Here is a 22,071-nt window from a genome sequence, read left to right as displayed (position 1 = left end):
GGCTATAAATACACTTTATCTGCACGTTAGCAATGAAGTGAATGGGCGAAGCTGAGGGATATCTCTACATCGCACTTCCCCATTACAAACAACAGAGGACTGTGACAAAGCATTCCCCGCCATGTAGAGCCCACCCATTCTCCACCCCGGGGTGCCCTCCGCCGTCCTCCCTCCTCCCCTCACGTTTCTTCTCACCCAAACAAAGCCTCAAAGAAAGCGGGCGGGGCTTCCTTTTCCCCGCCAATACGCAGCGAGGCTTGGAGCGCACACGCACCTCACGCGTGCGGTTCACCGCTTTCTAATCAGCCGGGGGAGCTGCTGAGGGGGCGTGCTGGGCACCGTGCGTGATGATATCATTCGGACTTGCCCCCTTTGCTATCTGCCCCTCCAGCACCGAACCGAACCGGGATTGAGTGTCTTATGTCATCAGCTACGTCATGGGGGTGAGGAGGAGGGGGGAAGGAGGGAGCTGGGTGGATGGGGTAGTTGTTGGGCTGTGATTGATCAATGGCTGGGTGCCGGCATAGTGTGCAGTGGGTAGGGGCACTGGGGATGGAGGGGGGGCAGAACTTCCCTGAGTGCAGGGTATATGGAGGGGGGAGCAACAAAAAGTTGTGTGCCTGGCTCCCTCCTGTGTGGGCAGAATACAAGGAGTGACTGGGAGTTCCTGAGATGTGGCCTGAGCCTGGCCTGTGCACATCTGTGTGTGGGGATGGCCCCTTTAAGGCTGCGCTCACATCTGCGCGGTGCAGGAATGCACGAGCAACCCTCCTTGTGTCATTCATTCTTAATGGAGCCCCAAATGCACTCAGAAGTTTTTGCCCAACGTGTGGGGTCACATGACTGACACGGCGGCTTCTTTAGGACCTTTTAGGGGCTCGTTCACACTTGACTGTCTTTCCAACTCTTGCCACATGCCCCTATAGTGTTTGACAAGCGTTGGGCCGGCGTTTGCGAAGCTTTTTTTTAACGCTCTGCAAATGCCGCATGCGCGGTTTAGTGGCGGTTGCTAACTGTTTGCCAAGCGTTAAAAAACACCCCACAAATTCCTATAATGAAGTTTTAATGGTGTTAACGCTCCGCAACCGCACCGCAAACGCCGGCTGGGCATTTGCAGAGCGGCACCATTGACTTGAATAGGAGGCTTCAACTCCTCCTGACTCGACCAGAAGCATCCGTTTTGCCGCAACGCTAACGCTTCCGTGTGAACAGCACCATGTGCTGCAATGTGCAGAATTTTCACAGGCGTTTGGGAAACGGTAAAAACACTTCCCAAATGCCTGTCTGCTGCTTGCAAACAAGGCTAGTGTGAACGTAGCCTAACACAGCACAGGCATTCCATCTGTTCTTCACCTGTCTATTGGTGGGTGAAAAACAGACAGAAATCTATTTCTATGGACAAACCGATGTAAAAGGATGATCAGCTGTATACAGCGGGGCTTAACAAATGTACTTTGAATCTAGGAGCCAGCTATAAAAGTTAGGAGCCAGTTTTGTTTTGTTTTTACCGCAGTGTGGGTTGTCATATCACGACTCGACTACTGCAACTCCCTCACTGGCCTGCCTCGCTGCTGGCTATCCCCGCTTCAGTCGATCCTGAATACAGTAATAGGTAGAGTGACATGCAGAGATAAGTGTTCACATAGGATTGCTTCTGACGGCAGTTTTTACATTGAAGTCAACGGGAGGAGTCTTTGCTTTGAAGTCAATGGCAGGCGTCTTTGCTTTGAAGTCAATGGTTGTCAGTGCCTGGGGCAAGGAAGCTTTTGGGCGGCGAGCTTCACGCAATGTGATTTGCCATATGACAATCTCGGCAAAACCACCATTTTTTAGGTGACATTCAAAATAATGGCACATGAACCTGTGTTTTGCAATCAAAGCGATTCTGCCGCGATCCCGAAACGCCCAGGTGTGTATGGAGCCGTTCACACATATGCGATACTGGATGTGTTTTCAAATGCACAGATTCACATGACAGGCTAGATATGTGTGCCTATTGAGGTGGTTCACACAGATGCAATGCAATGCATGCTTTGTGTTTTGAGTGCCACTATGAAAAGGGTCCTGTGTGAGTTTGTAGCGGTGCGTTCCAGACTCACAAGTAATAGGTAGAGTGACATGCAGAGATAAGTGTTCACATAGGATTGCTTCTGACAGGAGTTTTTGCATTGAAGTCAATGGCAGGCGTCTTTGCTTTTGAAGTCAACGGGCAGCGCCTTTGCGTTGAAGTCAACGGTAGGCAGTGTGTGAACCCAGGCACCAGGATGCAATTTCTAGTCGCCATGGTGACCTGGTGCCTGGGATTTATTGAGCCCTGGTTTACATTCACGTCTGTTCAGTTCCCTTTTTTTTTTTTTTTTTTTTTAAACAGAATTCTCAATGTCCAGATCCATTGAAATGGAACGGGTGTAAAGGAATTGCATCCGTTTAGATCTTTTCACTTTGTTTTTAGGCAAGAAACCTTTTTTTTTTTTTTTTCATACAGAGGTTAGACAAAAATATGGACATACTACATGATTTGCAGGAGTGAAAGTGACAACATGTTTTGTGCTGAAAGCGAAAGTGATGGAACATTCTTTTGCTTCCGCTGTGTGATGAGACATCTAGCTACCGTGGGAAGCCTCAATTTTCGTCATTTTACTGTGTGCTCTACTATTAATCTGGAGTCATGTCAGATCTTACTGAGCTTGAAAGAGGGCAAATTGCTGGTGCCTCTGTGACTGAAGACTGAGATTGAGCTCTGCAGTCACTTTTGCAGCAGTTGTTTTCTTGTTCCGGGTCACAATCTGCACAATTTCCTTTTGTCTCTCGGTCAGTTGAGTCAATATTTGCAGTGTTGACCATTCTCTTTCAAGACTTCTGCAATTCGCCCTGGCATGCTGTCAATCAACTTCTGGGCCACATCCTGACTGATGGCAATCCATTCTTGCATTATCAATGCTTGGAGTTTGTCAGAATTTGTGGGGATTTTGTGTTCACCTGCCTCTTGAGGATTGATCACAAGTTCTCAATGGGATTAAGGTCTGGGGAGTTTCCTGGCCATGGACCCAAAATTTCAATGTTTTGTTCCCCAAGCCACGTAGTTACCACTCTTGCCTTATGACAAGGCGCTCCATCATGCTGGAAAAGGCATTGATCATCACCAAACTGTTCTTGGGAAAAGTTACTCTCGGAGGATGCTTTTGTACCATTCTGTATTCATGGTTGTGAGTGAGCCCACTCCCTTGGCTGAGAAGCCACCCCACATATGGATGGTCTCCAGGATGCTTTACTGTTGGCATGGCCCAGTCTGATGGTAGCGCTCACCTTTTTCTTCTCTGGACAAGTTTTTTCCAGATGCCCCAGACAATCAGGGGATTCATCAGAGAAAATGACTTTACCCCAGTCCTCAGAATATCAGTCTGTCCCTGATGTTTTTCCTGGAGAGAAGTGGCTTCTTTGCTGCCCTTCTTGACACCAGGCAATCCTCCAAACGTTTTCACCTCACTGTGCGTGTAGATGCACTCACACCTGCCTGCTGCCATTCCTGAGCAAGCTCTGCACTGGTGGGGCCCCAATCCCGCAGCTGAGTCAACCCTAGGAGGTGGTCCTGGTGCTTGCTGGACTTGCTTGGGCATCCTGAAGCCTTCACAACAATTGAACCTCTCTCCTTGAAGTTCTTGATGATCCGATAAATGGTTGATTTTGGTGCAATCTTAGTAGCAGCAGTATCCTTGTATGTGAATCCATTTTTGTGCAAAGCAATGATGACTGCACATGTTTCCTAGAAGGTAAATTATTTTTGTCATTGTCAATGTTTAACCAGGGCTGTACCTCGTGACACGGAAAATAAATGTGCAACTTCAGTCACAAAGGCACCAGCTAAGCGGCACCAACAATTTGTCCTCTTTGAAGCTCAGTAAGCTCTGATATGACTCCATATTGCTAGCAGCACACACAGTGAATGACGATAGTGAGGCTTCCCACCTGTTAGCTAGGTGTCTCATCACACAGCGGAAGCAAAATCACTTCTGCTTTCAACGCAAAACTTGCTATCACTTTCACACCTACAAATCATGTAGTGTTTCAATATTTTTGTCCAATCCCTGTACATTATGGGCCTCTGGTACCTGCAACAATTAAAGAAAAGAAAAAAAAAAAAAAAGGATGTAGACTGATGTGAACTGAAGATGGATGTGCAGACTGATGTTAAAGTGGTTCTAAAGGCTTGTTTTGTTTTTTTTTAAATAACAAATACATCGTACCTGCTCTGTGTAATGGTTTTGCATAGAGCAGCCCTGATCTTCCTCTTCTTAGGTCCCCCACCAGCGCTCGTGGCCCCTCCCCCTTGCCAAGTGCCCCCAGAGCAAGCTGCTTTCTATGGGGGAACTTCCACGTGCTCGCTCCTGATCCACCTCTGTGTGCCTTATGAGACACACACAACATGGCTGAGTCCCACTCCCTCCTTACTGGGTGTGATTGACAACAGTGGGAATGGCTTTCGCTGCTGTGTCTGTCTATGAAGAAAGAGTCCTGGGAGAGCCACTGCTCTTGTGCACATCACTGGATAAGGATCGGGCTCAGTTAAGTATAGGGGGGTGGGGAGCTGCACACTGAAGGTTTTTTTTACCTTCATGCACAGCCATTAAAACCTCTTTAAATTAAGTAATCTGAATCTGCCGAAGTGCTGAATCAGTTTTTGTTTTTTTGGTTTCTTTTAGCAAAAAACTTGACTGAATGGATGACTCCCATGTGAAGGGGACCTTCGTGTGATTGATGCACATAGCCAGCCCAGCCAAGTGAATGGGATATTCTGTTCTTTCAGAGGATTCTAGTTATGAATATGGCCTAATGCAAAATGAGCAGACCTGGGACCAAAATGGAGACAGTTGTTGTGTATTAAAGTGGTTGTAAACCTCAGACATAAAATATGAACAAAGCATATCCCTCTGTAGTGTGTGTTTGTCTCAAGAGCACAAAGTGTCATTTCTGTCTGCTACCTCCTCTGGACATAGTCACTTCTGAAAATATTTCCTGACACCGAGAGAAATGGTGACAGGGGAGGGACATAGAGCAGTTTGACAGCTTCAGCTCTGTTCCTGTGAGTTATTTGGAGGGAGGTGTGTCCTTTCCAATCAGCTTTCAAAACTCTTCTCACTGAGCTCTGCAAAGTGTAACTTCAGTTCTTTGTCCCCTTCTGACATCTGACAAGCTGTATAAATTCTGCACTTTGAACAGCTGAAGAGAAGAAAATACTGCAGACAAACGTACAACTTATGTGGGAGGATTTCTTTCATCTCTGTATCGCCTAAGAACGTCACTTCACTGGGTATATGTAAGGGTTTACAACCACTTTAACCTATGACACTATTTACTGATAAGTTTAACCACTTCCTTACCGTGCTATAGCCGAATGATGGCTACAGCGCGGTCCCCCAGTTTTGTGAGGGTGTCATATGACATCCTCCCAGACCTGCGCACCGGGCGCTTTCTGTGATCGCTGTGTCCTTTGGACATAGCTGATCACATGACATGGTAAAGGGCCAATCACAGCTGCCTTTTGCCAGGTGATCAGCTGTGTCCAATCACTGCTGATCACCATGTGATCAGACTTGCAGGTTATCAACAGTACTTTCCTCACTTTGTCACAGCATGAGGAAAGTACCGCCGATAACCGGAAACTGAGAAAAAAAGACATCTACACTGATGATCAGTGCTGCCCCAAAAGTGCCAATCAGTGCTGACAATCTGTGACAGTCAGTGCCTCTTCATCAATGCCCATCAGTGCTGCCTATCAGTGCAGCCTCATCAACGCACAATGAAGGAGAAATGTTACCTGGTTGCAATATTTTATAATCGAAACTAAGAAAAACTTTTTTTTTTTAAATATCACCAAAAGAAAGCTCTATATGTGTGGGAAAAAAAATGATAAAAATTTCATATGGGTAGAGTGTTGCATGACCGCGCAATTTGTCGTTCAAAGTGTGGGAGCACTGAAAATTGGCTTGGGCAGGAAGCGGGTAAACGTGCCCAGTAGTCAAGTGGTTAAATTAGGGGATTGTACTCACAAACAGACCTAAGAAGAAGGCTCATCACAAATATCCAGGTAAAGAATGGTCAGAACCACTTTACATGCCTTCAGGTGGACTTGGTTGATGTTGCAAGGGCCTGCTGATGCATTTCAAGGGTGTCCTTCAGAGGGGCACCCTTGAAACGTGTCTGTGTCTGCAGGCCCATTGTGCATCTTCCCAGTCCTTCTGGAGGCATGTACAGTGGTTCTGGCCATTCTTTACCTGGATATTTGTAATGAGCTGCCTTCTTAGGTCTGTTTGTGAATGCAATCATCTATGTTATGGTGTCATAAGTTAAAGGGTAATTCCATTCAAAAAATAATTAAGCCTAAATCTTTTTCCACCCCCATTCTAAACCTATACGATCTACCTTGTAAAAGGACAAAAGTCTATACTTACCTATTCTGAAGTCAATTTGGTCTGGTCACATGATCAGCTGCCAGCGCTGGCTTCAGTGTAGAGGAGGGACAGCCGACAGTGGATGCCCCATACTAAGTCTATGGGTGGCGTCATCATTTAGACTCTGCAGCTGTTGTCGTAGCTCTCTCCTTTTTCACTGAAGCTGCTGCTGAGAGATCATATGACCTGACCACAGTGACTTCAGAATAAGTAAGTATAGACCTCTTACCCTTTTATAAGGTAGATAAATAGGCTTAGAATGGGGGTGGGAGTCGATTTAAGCATAGTTAGGTTTTCACTGCAATTACACTTTAATGTAATAGGCTCTTTAACCTCCCTAGCGGTCTGATTATGTCAGTATTTCTGTGCTCAAAGCGGTACATTTTTTTTGCATGGAAATTTTGTTTTTTTATTGTAGGCCTGTAACTCTTAGGAATAACTCACTGAAATCTGTCCGAACAAGAGTCTAGTAAACATCCCGGGTATGATAAAATTTTAAACACAAAATCATAAATTATAATATAAATTTAATTCAATAATATAATCAAACCAAAAACACTGAAATTTGAAATATAGCGCCAAGTTCGCACATCACTGAGCAAAGTCGCAAAATCGTTTTCAGTGCTGATGACGAATTTCCCCACAAATCATTATCACTCAATTCTGCAAGTGGTTCTAATTTACTATCGCTGTTCTCTAGCTGGTCTAAAATCGATTTTGACCTAAAGGGACGCTTTTTGGACGCCATGGACATTTCTCATTTTCCAGGCAGAAAGAACAGTAAAAATGCAGGCAGGGCACAGGACAAAGCACTCAGGACAAAATGTATGTGAAATGGTTTGATACAGTAATGTTTTACTATCAGATTTTAGTGTATTTAGTGAATGACTCTTAAAGTTTTTGAATTTCCCGCCAGTTCTGTTCCCCGTACGTCCCGAAGCTCGCAGGGAACGGAACCTGGAAGATGGATGCCGGCATCGGCCGGAGGAGATGGCTGGGGATGCTGCAGGAGGGACATCGCGGGAGCGCAGGACAAGGTAAGTTCAGAAGAGATCCCGGAGCAATGCTACAGGTATTCCCGAGTGTAGTTCGGGGTTACCGCTTTTGGTATTGAAACTTTACCCCGAGCTACACTTGGGAATACCACCAGGGAGGTTAATGTACTAAGCTGGAGCGCCCTCTGTTTGTTTGTTTTTTTTGTATGTAATGCCTATGGGCCACCCCTGTCTAAGGAGGGCAGCAAAGTATAGTGAACACCTGAGATCTGAGGCTGTGTTGGTGGATGTAGGAGCTCTGGTATAGAGTGTCCATTCATAATTTGGGTACCACACTTGAGTGTGAAAGACAGGGCACTATTGTTCTATGGAGGGCACTATTATTTAGCACAGTCTCCACCTTATACAATGGTATGGGAAGGGGAATAAAGAAATTCTGTAGAAAATAATGTGGAATCTGCCCAGGGGTCAGTGATGTCAATCTGTGTGAATGAGCTCTAAACATGAGTATTTAGGCGCATATGACAAAACCACACAAGCTTTTAATATCTACTGGGGCCCCTTTACTGTACTTTTTTTGGAAAAGTTGAACTAGACCTTTTTTAAGTTTTATTGGCTGCAGTGTGATGTGGTGATTGTGCCACACAAGGCTGTGCAGAAAGAGTACTGCAAGCTGTTGGCACTGTGTGAACACATTCTACCAAAAGGATTTTGGCTTCCTTAGTTTTACATTATGCAGGCTCTCTCTTCCATGTCTTAATTATGAGTCCTGTGGGAGTTGGCTGTATTAGTCAGACCTAAAGGGGAACCTTGATGTGGTGTTATGCTGCTACCTGAAGGAGTCCATTAAAAGGGATATCGCACTTGGAGGATCCAGTGGTGATCCAAAAGCTATTTGGCCCATTGGGTCCCGGTGAGGAGGCAATTCAGATATTTTTGGATTTATCACCAGCGGCTGTAGTGCACATCCACAGCACCATCTGCACGTTTATGATTTGTGGCACACCTGTGTTTATATGCACTAATCTTGTTAGATTTTTTTGGATTTTTTTCATGTGTTGTGATTGATACATCTATATTAGTTCTATTGTGTGTTTTACATTATTTTGGGGTATATTATCTTTTGGGATGAGAGTTTGATGTTAGTATATGTTATGTGATTTTTTTGAAGCACTGCTCCCTTTGTATAATTTATCCCCCAGTTTGTTAATCACTGATTGTGGTTGATCAGTCACTGTTTTTTTTTTTTTTTTTTTTTTTTTTTATATATCCCCCAGTGCTGGGAACACTTGTTTGGTTTTTTTTTTACTGATTTTTATGATCAGTCACTGATGCTAATCAAGGATCGGGGTAGTTGTGAGCACATTTATTGTATAAATATCACATTTGGATATATTTTATGGCTAAATGGTTAGCACTTCCGCCTGGCAGTACTAGGGTCGTTGGTTCGAATCCCAGCCACGTCACCACCTGCCTGGAGTTTGCATGTTCTTCCTGTTCCTGCGTGGGTTTCCTCCGGGTACTCCGGTTTCCTCCCACACTCCAAAAACATGCTGTTAATTTAATGTTAATTGGATCCTGTCAAAAAAAAAAATTGTCCCTAGTATGTATGAATATAAGTTGGGGACCTTAGATTGTACGCCCCTGGAGGGTTAGGGACTGATGTGAATGTATAATATATATGTAAAGCACTGCGTAAATTGACGGTGCTATATAAGTACCTGAAATAAATAAATGATCACTATTTTTTCACTTTGGTTGGTCACTTTTTGGATCCCAATAGGGATCAAGGCACTATTGAGAGATCACTTAGATTTATTGGGATTAGATCATTATTTGTGATATTATTACAGTTTTGTATATTTTATATGTGTTATTCATATATTAATATTTATTTATGTCTTGAGCACTACACAATTTATTTTTTGATTAAGCTGTTTTTTCCCCACAACATCACTGCATTGCGGTGGTATAAACAGATATAATAGGGAACAAGGGTGAACAATGTGTTTGGAGACTGCCTTGGGGCAAGGCTGCCCAGCAAATCTGGTGTGAATGAGCACTTGGGCTCCATTCACACTTGGTATTTCTGAAATGTGCATCAAGGTGCAATGAGAATGTGTTTTGCCACGTGTTACGGAAACATACTGCAAACGCGCGTTATACTTGCAGTGTCATTAATTGTTAATGGCACCCCAAGCACGGATAGCAGGCATGCGTTTTCTGCGCTTTTTGTCATGTGGCAAACGCACTACTAGGTAGCAAAACATGTCCTGCTCTGCTGCGCTCCAAAAAGGGTTGTGGAGCTTCTTTGGGACATTTGTAGCATGTAGGGCAGCCAGCTCAAGTGAATGAGCTGCGCTATGCACAATGAGTGGAAACTCTCCCGCTATTTACACTATTTTTTATTTCTGTCTTAGCGAAAATCTGTAAGAGCCAAAGAGAAGAAGCAAAAGCGCCAAGAGGAGCGTGCAGCCATGGCTGCTGTGCTTGCTAAGGTGCAAGCTGCCAACCAGGTAACTGCCATCTCTGTATATGAGATGTTACTTTTTTAAGTTACTTGTCTATTTCATTCATTTCTGTGTCATTCTCTCTCCGTAGCTTGGTGACCCACTTGGTGCATTCCCTGTCTTTAAGAAATTTGACAGAAATGGGTAAGATTAAAACATTTTACAAATGGCATAGTTTAGGGGACGGTCCTGTTCAATTGAAGTTCTGATTCCTATGTGCTCCTCCTTCTTCCTTTTTTTTTTTTTTTTTTTTTGAGTTTGTAAACTCAATATTTTATATTACTGACCTGTCCCTGCTGTACCATGTACTTGTATAAAAAAGTATCCTGTTCTTTGTATTGCTTTCTTTGTGCTTTATTTCTTGTGTGCTTTCTGGTGTTCCTGTCAGTCCCTCTGATTTCAAGTAAACAACTGACCACAGTAGCCATGAGAGCACAGTGTGGTCAGTTCTCTAGCTGTGCTGAGAACTCAGCCTGCTCTCTACCAATGATCAAGCTTGTCCTGACACAACCCCATCCAATACCTCCTCAGCTCCTTTCCAAATAAACAACCCACACACCCCCCCCACTCACCCCCCCTCCCTTCCTCCCCCCTCTCTTCCTCTCCCCCCCCCCTCTCTTCCTCCCCCCCCCTCTCTTCCTCCCCCCCCCTCTCCTTCCTCCCCCCCCTCTCTTCCTCCCCCCCTCTCTTCCTCCCCCCCCCCCTCTCTTCCTCCCCCCCCCCCCCCTCCTCCTCCCCCCCTCTCTTCCTCCCCCCCCCTCTCTTCCTCCTCCCCCCCCCCCCCCTCTCTTCCTCCTCCCCCCCCCCTCTCTTCCTCCCCCCCCCTCTCTTCCCCCCCCCCCCTCTTCCTCCCCCCCCCTCTCTTCCTCCCCCCCCCCCCCTCTCTTCCTCCCCCCCCCCCCCTCTCTTCCTCTCCCCCCCCCTCCCTCTCTTCCTCTCCCCCCCCTCCCTCTCTTCCTCTCCCCCCCCTCTCTCTCTTCCTCTCCCCCCCCCTCTCTCTCTTCCTCTCCCCCCCCCTCTCTCTCTTCCTCTCCCCCCCCTCTCTCTCTTCCTCTCCCCCCCCTCTCTCTCTTCCTCTCCCCCCCCCTCTCTCTTCCTCTCCCCCCCTCTCTCTCTTCCTCTCCCCCCCCTCTCTCTCTTCCTCTCCCCCCCCTCTCTCTCTTCCTCTCCCCCCCCTCTCTCTCTTCCTCTCCCCCCCTCTCTCTCTTCCTCTCCCCCCCCTCTCTCTTCCTCTCCCCCCCCTCTCTCTCTTCCTCTCCCCCCCCTCTCTCTCTTCCTCTCCCCCCCTCTCTCTCTCCCTCTCCCCCCCCTCTCTCTCTCCCTCTCTCTCTACAAGGTGAGGGTTTACATATACTTTAAGCAAACCTGTAGTAATCAATCAGGATTCACTCACCTTAAGATGCATAAACCTACCTTTTCCACAGATTGTAGAAAAGCTGCCACTTCACTGCTCCACAGCTGCAGCATGCATTTCACACTTCTGGGTGTGTAGAATACCTGCTCTCCCGCTACAGGTTGTGGTTCCTCCTGTAGGCTCTTATGTCAAAATATATATATATATATAGTTGGAACCACTACTGGTGGGGGTAGTAGGTATTGAACCCATCTGAGGGGTTGAATACTTGGAAAGGTACAGTTTCCATTTTTCCCAGCAGCTGTAACATAAGCTGCCGGAAAGGTAAATATATTTATTTATTTTTAATTTGTACATCAGTTTCTACTTGCTTGCTATGACTTACTGCACTTGAGAATGGAGCTCCTTATTGAATACACTGTACGTGTTTTCTTTATTACATATGCTTATTCTTCACCCCATCAGGTTGAATCTGACAATTGAGTGCAGCAGAGTAACAGATTTGGACCAGAAGACTCTTGACTGGGCATTTGAACTCACAAAGACAAATATGCAGCTGCTGTAAGTTTAATCCTCATACTGTTATTTCAGAAGGTACAGATTTTCCAGGTGTAGCTTCTGTCAGTCATACAGACATGTTACCATTAGAAGTGCCATTCCTGATGCAATCATAGATTATGAGCTTCAAATTCTTATTCTGAAATTCTGTAAAACGTAAACTCACGAACTGTCTAGAGCAGCCTTTTTACCTAGGAACCCTTTGAACACTGTTTCCATCATAGGAAACCCCATTTCATTCCATTTTTCAGCTAAAAATAACAGATTATTCGTATTAGCAAGTTGAACCTTGGTGGTCAGTGAGAGAAGTATCTCTAAACTCCTTTACATTGATGGTCAGTGGTAGAAGGGCCCCACTCCCCCACCTTGATGTCCCCTCCCCTTACCTTAACGGACAGGAAAGACCTGTCTGATCAACTTCTGTCAAGAGGGGACTGCCACATAATTATCGAAAATTCAGCTGCTCCTTGCTGAACCGGACACATTTTCAATAAGTGTTTGGCCAGCTTAAAGTGATTGTAAAGTTTCCATTTTTTTTTTTAATTTAAGTAATAAACATGTCATACTTACCTGCTCTATGCAGTGATTTTATACAGAGCAGTCCTGATCCTCTTCTTTTTTTTTTTTTTTTTTTTTTTTTTTCCTGGGGGGGTCCCCACTCTTTGGCGAGTGCCCCAATAGAAAGTTGCTTTCTTCGGGGGGCATTAATGTGGGCCTGCTTCCAAGCACTGCTGTCTGTGGCTATAGACACAGAGTGTGGGGCTTGTCTCCACCCCTACTCCCTCATCAAAGGATTTGATTGACAGTAGCAGGAGCCAATGGATCTCACTGCTATCAATATACCCAGTGAGTTTTGAGAAAGCCGGGAGAGCCAGTGCTCTCTTGCACAGTGCTGGATTGAGATGGGGCTCAAGTATTAGTGGGGGCCAGGGGACTGTCCTCTGCAGCAGAAGGTTTTGTACCTTTTTAATGCATAGAATGTGTTAAGGTAAAAAAACTTATGGCTTTAGAACCAGTTTAAGAGAACATGTCTGACAGGCGAAGGGAAGATATTTAAACAATTGATCGGTATTTAGGAAACTATAGGAAAATATAACCGAGGTATTTGGTGAAATCATTAACCACTTTGCCTCTCACACCTGTTCACCCCTTTGTGGACCAAAGCAATTTTTGCATTTCTGATATGGACATGTTTACCTGGTGATAACTTACAGTGCTTGTTTTGTTTTTTGTTTTTTTGTACAAACAAGGCTTTCTTTTCAGGATTGTCTTGCAACAATTTTATTTTTTGTTTGCAATCCTCAGACACTTAAACTTAAAACTTGTTTTTTATTTTTTTGAGCAGTGTTCGTTTAAAAATAAATCATGTTACTTAAAGTGTGCTTTTTATTCTGTAATTTGTCCTGTTTAAAATGATACTAAAAATTATGATTCTGGCACAAAAAAAAGTTATTTACAAATGAAGTACAGTGAGTCTTTTTCAAATTTTTTATTTTTTTTATTTTTTTTTTTTTTCCAATGTGATACGTATATATCACATTGGAAAAAATATTACAGAAATAAACAATTTTACATTACAGTTGTAAAAATATTAATGAAATAAACAAACAAAAAAAGTTAAAATATTAGGTAATAAAATAGAAACAAAACAAAAAAAAATTGGGAAAATTATAATTGAATGAAAAAGGAAAATAAGGGGTGGTTAGAGTAAACTAAGAGTTAGTGACAGGTTAAACAGAGGAACATTAAATTTAAAAAAAAAAAAAAAAAAAAAAAACTTTACTTTTCAGGTTGCTTTAACTGACTTCATCAGCAGATTGAAGTTCATCCCTTCTGATCTGTAGATGAATAAACAAATACAAAATGAAACCATGTTTCTTTGTATCTTTCTGTATAGGCATGTTGTTGTTAAACATTGTCAGACTTTTTTTTTTTTTTTTACAGCTTCAGTTGCGATGACCTTTTCTGTGTATTCAGAAATGCAGCTTTGATTATTCAGAGCTGAATTGCTGAGTACTGGTATGGGGGGTCCCAGCAGCAAGGCAGAAGGACTGGAGGTTCTACATACGCCCTGTGTACGATGATATTTTTTAGGGGCTTGTGTAGAAGTCCAAAGTTTGCACCTGGTTAATATACAAATTGTCATCCATATCTGTCAGTTTTCAATCACAGAAAGTTGTACAGTGATGACTTTTTTTTTATTATGACCATTCCCTAAATGCATCTTTTTTTAAAGTTCACCACCAGTTAGTGCTGACGTGTCTTGGTCAAGTTTTGGCACACTGCAGTTCCGGCATTACAGGGTGTGCAGTTTTCCTCATTTCAATTTCACATCCGGCATGCAGAAATTGTGGAAACCAGCCTGTAAAATATAAACTTAGCTAGGTTAGAGAATCTAAAACACAAGTTGTAATCATTAAACGGTAAAAATGGTAGAAATGTATGTACTCATTTTACAGAAGCTACATATAGTATATTTATGGTTGGCCACACATGAAAAATAGGGCCGTTATGGTCAATAGTGTGATGTATGTATATTTGTAGTTAATATATTTTTAGGAGAAAACCACTAGCCATATTTTTCAGTCGCAGTTTGCTAATAAAATGTCCTAGGAGGACACTTAGCACAGAAATCCATTAGAAAACACATTAAAGTATATGTAATTCCTTAGCTTGTAAAACAACCCATTCAGTTTAAAATCAAAATTAAAGACAAATTATTTGTGATTACCCCCCCCCCCTTTTTTTTTTTATAAGTGATTTACATACCCTCTGTTCTCTTGGAGAGATGGAGGAGAGACAGCATGGCCCATTGATTGGCTATGTGGGTGGGGGGGGGGGTGAGAAGAAGTCTGATTATTGGAGGAAAGCACAATCCCCAGCACATCTAGTGAACTGACCACACTGTGCTCTCGTGCCTACTGTGGTCAGGTTTTTTTACGGGAAAGCAGAGGGACTGGCAGGAACACCAGGGATTTCATACAAAGAGAACAGGATACCTTTTTTTTTTTTTTTTTTTTTTTTTTTTTTTTTTTTTTTTTCATAAGGAATATGAAATGTTGAGTTTACATATTCTTTAAGCCTTCTACATTCAGGAATGCCAGCATACTCTTACACTGCAATTATCCTTACATATTGAAACTGTACCATTGTCTGATTGTATAATAGTAAGGGAATCCTCTTCCCAATTTACAGAAGTTGTGCTGCTGTGGTGTACAATAATGAAATGCTACCTTGCACTAGCAATTGTTTTATATAGACAGACAGTTTGTGCACACGTAAGTGATAGACCTTTATCATCTTAATGAAATGGATGCTTACTGGGTTCGAAAGACGACACGACAGTTGCAGTATCTACAGAGAATGTTTTTTCTCTGATTACAGCTATGAGCAAAGTGAATGGGGATGGAAAGAGAGAGAAAAGCGAGAGGAACTGACAGATGAGCGCGCCTGGTATCTTATTGCAAGAGATGAGCTTGGAGCCCCTGTCGCATTTGTGCACTTCAGATTTGATGTGGAGTGTGGAGATGAGGTTCTTTATTGGTAAGAATGCAGCTGATGTATATGCTTTTTTTTAAAGTAATGTCATGCTGGATATTTTTACATCGTAGGAGTAATGTAAAATGGCCAACCCCGGCCACTGACATTTCACCTTTTATCTGTTTAAAGCAAGTGATACAGTGTTGGTTGCACTGGTTTTCACAGATTGATTTTTGCCTTCTAATAATCTCTTTCCTATCCTTCTCTTTGCCCATTCATGGTACTTATGGCTGGCTTTATGTTTGTGTGTGTGTGTGTGTGTTTGTTTTTTTTTTTTGCCATTATATATTCATATATTTTAGTCATTACAAAATATTGGTACACAGATGGCCATCCCACCGTAACATTTTCCAGTATATATCCGGCATGCATATCAATAACAAAAAAAATCCAGTTATTACATGTATTGTACAAAGGACATATCTATATCCAATCCTTTTTCACTATACTGTAAATAGTACTTCCAATGAATAAGGCTAAACCGCAGTAGTTTTTTTTTACTTGAACATAATTGCAAACTCTGAAAGAAACAATAGAATTAACACTGTGAAATGCGTTCGCAATAAACATGACCATAAGCTGTGCCTGTAAGGTCTACTTTCTGTTTGTATTTTGCCTGTAATATTCTTTTACTTCCTCAAAAGGGCCTCATGCACACTGAATGTTTTCTGTAACTCTCCTGGAAACCTCCTCCTGGCAATTTGGCTAAAAAAACGCTTGTAAAAGTGTGTAACGCGTTTAGTCACATTTCATTAGCCAGTATAAATAATTGATTCTGGCCATTGAAAGAAATTTAGGCTCAAGTGCTAAATGCACCTAGAACTCTACTGCTCCTGGAGGCACTGGCAGTGGGGTTTTTTCTGCCTCTAAACTCTTCTGCCACTGAACTCCGTTACACGTTTATGTTGTTTAGGGCAGTGTTTCTCAACCTTTTTTCAGTCAAGGCCCCCTTTAAAATTTATGGACCGTCCCGAGGCACCCTTTAAAATTATGGACAGTCTTGAGGCACCCCATAATAAAATGGGGTGCCTTGAGACTGTCCATAATTTTAAAAGGGCACCTCATTCTAAAATGTGAGAAACTATTCTAATAGTTTTATATAACACAGCAATATACACACCTGTAGGACACCCAACATTAAAAGTGATTTATTCTTCCAAAGCAAATACACTTTTTTGCACACTGGAGATGGAAGAGCTGCCTGAGCTGTCGCTGTTTGTGCCCCTTGGAAAAGGTTGCCTGCTGATCTGTTGTCTGTAGTAGACTTTATACCTTTGGAAGGGGACAGTAATCTCTATTGTTACAATTTTGTTATCTTTTATGTTTCATTTCCCTGATATTACACAAATGTTTCAGAAGCAAATGTGCCTTCAAAATAGGAAAGCAAATACTGAACTGCTCTGTTAGTCTTCATGCACACGGGGGGCGGGGGGGGGGGGTTGATAACGCTGGTAACGTTAGCTGTGTAAAGTCACATTAAAAATGTAAGTTTTTAGCGTGTTCGCATTAGCGTTTAGCGGGGTTTTTCCACGTTGTTTTTTTTCATTTTTTTAGCTTTTTTTTTTCCATTTTTTTTTTTTTGTGGTCAAAAAAAGTCCAAAAACGCCAGTTTGCCGTGTTTTTCAGCATTAGGGCATTTTTACAGCTTAAAACCTCCTCTAGAAACCCACTAGTCCTGGGTCTTTTTTCCAGGCAAAAAACATTGCTGCCAAAAAGTGTTGATTACAGTCTGTGTACATGTACACATAGGATAACATGCTGGGGGGTTTACTAGCTGTAGAAAAAAACCTCAAAAGCCAAAAACCGCAGCTGTAAAAATGCCCAGTGTGCATGGAGCCTTAAAATGTAACTAAAGGCAGTGGAGAGGGATTAGAACACCTGTCAGTGTTTATTGCTGTCTGTGCCCTGATGGGGAGATTCACCCCTTCTATTTGTCCTGTTTACCATTGAAAGGGAAAGTAAACAGAAGAACTGACCAGACAGACTAGGAGATGGCTTTTATTTTTGTGTCTGCCAGGGTATCTATTGCTAGACCTTGGAGATCCCCAAAAATCCCTGTTGAACAGAGGCGGACTGACAACTCATGGGGATCATGGGGCCCTTGCCCACACTCAAACCACACCAAAAAAAGCCTATGAAAGGTACCAGGGGCATCTCATAGGGCCCCCTCCTGACCCCGGGCCCTCGGGCATGCACGAGTTCCCTAATGGTCAGTCTGCCCCTGCTGTTGAATTACTGAAAGCCAAGCTATCATGGATTATGGTCAATAAACCGCTCTCAGCACTGCTAAATGATTGACATTCTTTGACAAAACGTGGGATCCTTGGATCACATATCTGTCGACTTCTTTCTGGAATGAATGTTATCCTATTGGCTGGATAGAGTGCACCTCCTTTTCTTTCTTTTTCTTTTCCTTCCCTTTTTTTTTTTTTTTCTTGTTCTTTGCAACTTTATGCTTTTCTTTCTTTTTTTGATACTGGTCAAAGGGCCATAAGGCATTTTATATTGACTCACCGTGTGGCTGGCGGGGGTTTTGAGCTCAGATGTTCCCTCACTGATTGGTTACACAAAGCATAGTTGAAATGAATGATGGATGACTATGTACTGGAATTTGTTCATACACCATTGTCACATCCTATGTAGTTCATGTTTAGGCTTTACATGATTTATTTGCCATATGTTCTGTTAAAACTGCACTTTCTTTTTCATGTGCTATTGTAATACTCTTTTGAAAGCAAAATCGATGGAACAGAAAGTGAAAGTAAAGAAATTCCAAAATTTTGGGTTGAACCGTAATAGAGTAAATAGAGGTAAAATCTTCCAATGAGGACAATACTTCCTGTGTTGGTTATAAGACAGGAATTGAAGGAAAATCTCCCTTATAGGACACAGGTGGCAAAAAAAGACAGGTTCTCTAACTCTCCCTTACGCTATACACTTTAAGTAGAAATCTTTATAATACTGTATGTCTGCTGGGAAATGGACATTTCAAAGAGTAGCAATCTCCTGGGTCTCCCACAAGTTTCCCTGGTTCCTTCTGACTTTTATGTCACTACTGTATCCTGTAATGATGTGAATGACTGACAGAAGGAGTTACCACTGATAGCTGAAGGGAGTCCCAGGAGATTGACTCCCAGAAGTCCTAGTTTCCCTGCAGATTTCTTAACAGAGCAAAATCCTAGCACAGCAAGCAGTGTTTTTCAGTTGATTTAGGTGCTTTTCAGTTTAAATGGATATGCTCTTTTTTTTCTGTGAAACAGAGGTTTCCAGCTCCCCCAGATTTTTTCTGAATAGCTTGATTGTGATGTAGAAAATTTTAATACATTGATAGTAAATGTCATTTTTTTAATCCGGAATTTCCATTGTGAAATTAATAAAGTTTACTTTTCAGTTACTTGCACTTTTACAGTGCAATATATCCATTTGTTGATTTAGGCCCTTGAAGTGAATCTTTCATCTGCACTAGATGATATAATCATAAAAGATATTCTTTAGGGCAGCATTGTGATGTAAATGGAAGGACTGTGATGTTAAGGGGCACTGTGAAGTAAAGAAAAGACTGTGATGTAAAGGAGGCATTGCGATAAAAGACGGAGACTGTGAAGTAAAAGAGGGCGCTGTGATTTAAAGAGGGGCTGTGATGTAAACGGGAGGGCTGTATGGTAAAGGGGGGACTGCTATATCAAAGGGAGTGCAATGATGAAAAAGGAAGCCGCTATGATTTTAAGGAGGAATGAGGACACTGATGTAAAGGGGGAACTGTGTTTTAAGGGTAGAGATATGAAGCTGTGATGTGAAGGATCTGAGTTTTAGCACAAACCTAAGTTTCAAACCCCTACTGGAAGAAAATTATATTAACTGGACCTCTGGGAATTTTAATTCAATACTCTTGATCTGTAGCTTCCTAACCAGAGATTATTTTGTGTACTGGAATGCATTACTGCCTATTAAGATATACTGTATACTTGCCCTATGTATTTGGTGTAAAACAGATGGGATTGATGGCAGGTTTGCATGATTTAGGTTCAGGAACGAGGAGTCCCAGAATATTGGAGTTCTGTCAGTTAAATGTTTGGGTGCCCAAGTATATAAAAGCAATGCTGGGCTGAAAAACACTCTCCCCATGTGTTCATCTGCTGTCTTGCTAGCACTCTTGCCAAAATGATGTATTTTGTTAACTGTGTTCGGTTAAAGGATAAGTTCACTTTTCATAACACCATATTCAGGGTGTAACATATTATGAAACCAGCCCCCCACCACCTCCAAACCTCCCATGTGACAGCTAGCAGTGGATCTTCTCCCCCACTAGCTGTTTATAATGTTTAAAATATGTGGCTGTGCAGAGTTCTGTGAATGGAAAAATACAAGTCCTGACAGCCGTTGCGGCTGTCCGCTTGAATTTTTCCATGAACTACCACGACGCTGTGGTAGGTCATTGTGTCTATCTGTCAGAATGTATCTGTCTGTTTGTACAAGGTACGAGCACACAGATACACAGACAGATCTGCAGGATTCCTGCATTTCACCAGCGATCTGGTGGAGCAAAATAAACAACCTTTTATTTACCTGGTTTAAATATTCTTAACAAATATTGCTACAGCTGCTTAGGCATCACTACCAGTCTTATCGTTTGACCCATCCCCTTTCACTCTTACATGTGCTAGAAAACATGGTCTGCATGTGCAACGATGCACTGTAAATTACATGTTGGTATTTATTGCAGTATCATTTTTTTGTTTTTGTGTACCTGTGCTTTTGCTGATTCAATTAGTTCCCCACTGTATGTTTCTTTTTTTTTTCTAGTTATGAAGTACAGTTAGAAATTCGTGTCCGCAGGAAAGGAGTAGGGAAATTTCTGGTCCAAATCTTACAGTTGATGGCGAATAGGTGAGTGTATTTAATGGACCTGTTGTGCCTCCTGCATTTTTATACTGTTCTATCTATTCATACATATTCAGTCAATAGACAGTCTGAACGTTGGTGACCCTTGCTGCATGATACATGGTTCAGTCATTTAGACCCCAATTTCTGTGTACAGTTGAATCTATGAAGGTAGTAATCTGTTTCTTTTGACGTGTGTGTGTGCGTGCGTGCGTGCGTTTAATCCTCTTCCCCCCCCCCCCCCCCCTTGTGTACTACTAACTTTAGCTTTAAAGGAAAGGTTCTCCTAAACTTGGCATACCTTTTTATGATTCTGCAAAGGCAGTGTTATCTACTGTCTTTTCCAATAAATTCTACAGTTTCTATGTTCCGTATCCAGTTAATATGCCTATTAATGGAGTTTATATGTACAATGATGTGAAGATGTTGGTGGAATTAAACTAGATAGAGCCTTTAAAGAAAAGTATACTCGCCTATAGGGACAAATCTGAAACTTTTCATTAAAATGAATTTATGCTATAGCTTACTTGATTGACAAATCTACTACTGCAAGGACCAGTCATGTGCTTTGACAGATATCAGAGTACAGCTGTCAAAGGCTGCGGCTGGCATGAGAAGTTTCTAGCAATGTCAACAACCTTTTCTCCTAGCTAGAACAATGATACCATTATCAAACAGATCAAGGTAACCTGTCACAAACTGTTTATTAGCTAAATGACAGTACTTGTAAAACTTGTTGCAGGCACCTTTCTGATTATAACAGTGCAGTCAGAAGCTGGTTGAAAATGGTTGGTTGATTTTTCTGGAAAAGTAATGTGTATGGCTAGCACTTAATGTAGTCATATTAAAGATAATTTTTTGACTGCAGAGGTCTACCTCTGATTATTCTTTTGCCATTATGAAAATACTGAATTTTCATACTGTTACTCTACTGTTGCACAGTTCTTGATCCTTCCCTATGACTTGGAAGGTAGACTTCCATTGTTTTGTAGCTATCTTTATGAGTACTCTTGTGAGCTTCTCTCACTGCTCCTACCTGTCCCCACAGCACACAGATGAAGAAAGTGGTCCTTACAGTATTTAAACACAATCATGGGGCTTACCAGTTCTTCAGAGATGCTTTACAGTAAGTCTGATTACTGCTTCTCATGTTTGTTTTCCTTATTCCCAATTTTTATGCCTTCCTTACTTTTCCCATCAGGTTTGAGATAGATGAGACCTCTCCCAGTGTATCGGGGTGCTGCAGTGATGATTGCACTTATGAGATTCTGAGCCGCAGGACAAAGTATGGAGACACCTCTCATTCACATTCAGGACAGTGTGCTGGCTGCTGCCATTGAACATACCTTTCGATGGACATGTGGATTTTTGTGGTTTTGAATGGACAAAAAAATTGTCTTTTTTATTTTTTTTTTTTATTTTTCCTTTTTAAATTTTAGTGTTGTTGAAATACTGCACTTTTGTGCGCGTCCATTTGGCTTGCACCTTTGCAAGTCCTTTTATTAATAAATAAATTCTCTTTGAACCCAACAAGCTAGTGTGAGGATATACTCATTGAGGTGTAAGTTATAAATCACAGGTAATTGGCTGTAAAGAGCTATTTGATATACAATTAAGTGCCCCAAATACCTATATGTATGGAAGAAATAGTAAATTGGAAATAAATACCATTGTACCTTGTAATATAATGTTCTTTAGTACTGTGCAGTTGTACAGCCGCCTTTAATGTATGCATACAAATCCATATTTGTACCTATGAATAATGTGGGTTAGAGTTTGCATAG

The 22,071-nt window shown here is 42.2% G+C and overlaps 1 protein-coding gene across 1 annotated transcript; it reads left to right on the top strand.

Moving 5' to 3' along the window:
• The first annotated feature begins 285 nt into the window (after positions 1 to 285).
• NAA40 (N-alpha-acetyltransferase 40, NatD catalytic subunit) lies at positions 286 to 21,820 on the top strand. The gene is made up of 8 exons (XM_089652786.1): positions 286 to 443; positions 9,865 to 9,960; positions 10,046 to 10,098; positions 11,774 to 11,869; positions 15,251 to 15,409; positions 20,210 to 20,293; positions 21,336 to 21,413; positions 21,489 to 21,820. The coding sequence occupies exons 1-8, from the start codon at positions 438 to 440 to the stop codon at positions 21,625 to 21,627; spliced, it is 711 nt and encodes a 236-aa protein (XP_089508912.1). The 5' UTR covers positions 286 to 437; the 3' UTR covers positions 21,628 to 21,820.
• The last annotated feature ends 251 nt before the right edge of the window (positions 21,821 to 22,071 follow it).

This window comes from Staurois parvus, unplaced genomic scaffold, assembly GCF_062004578.1.
Source record: "Staurois parvus isolate SC_StPar_1 unplaced genomic scaffold, SC_StPar_1.0 ptg000694l, whole genome shotgun sequence".
NCBI classification, from domain to species: Eukaryota; Metazoa; Chordata; class Amphibia; order Anura; family Ranidae; genus Staurois; species Staurois parvus.
This window is presented reverse-complemented; position numbering and strand designations above follow the sequence as displayed.

Excerpts from the sequence above, each read along its gene's own strand:
- NAA40 (XM_089652786.1), top strand. Across the intron at positions 9,961-10,045 it reads AGGTGCAAGCTGCCAACCAG|CTTGGTGACCCACTTGGTGC; the intron begins GTAACTGCCATC and ends CTCTCTCCGTAG. Across the intron at positions 10,099-11,773 it reads AAGAAATTTGACAGAAATGG|GTTGAATCTGACAATTGAGT; the intron begins GTAAGATTAAAA and ends TCACCCCATCAG.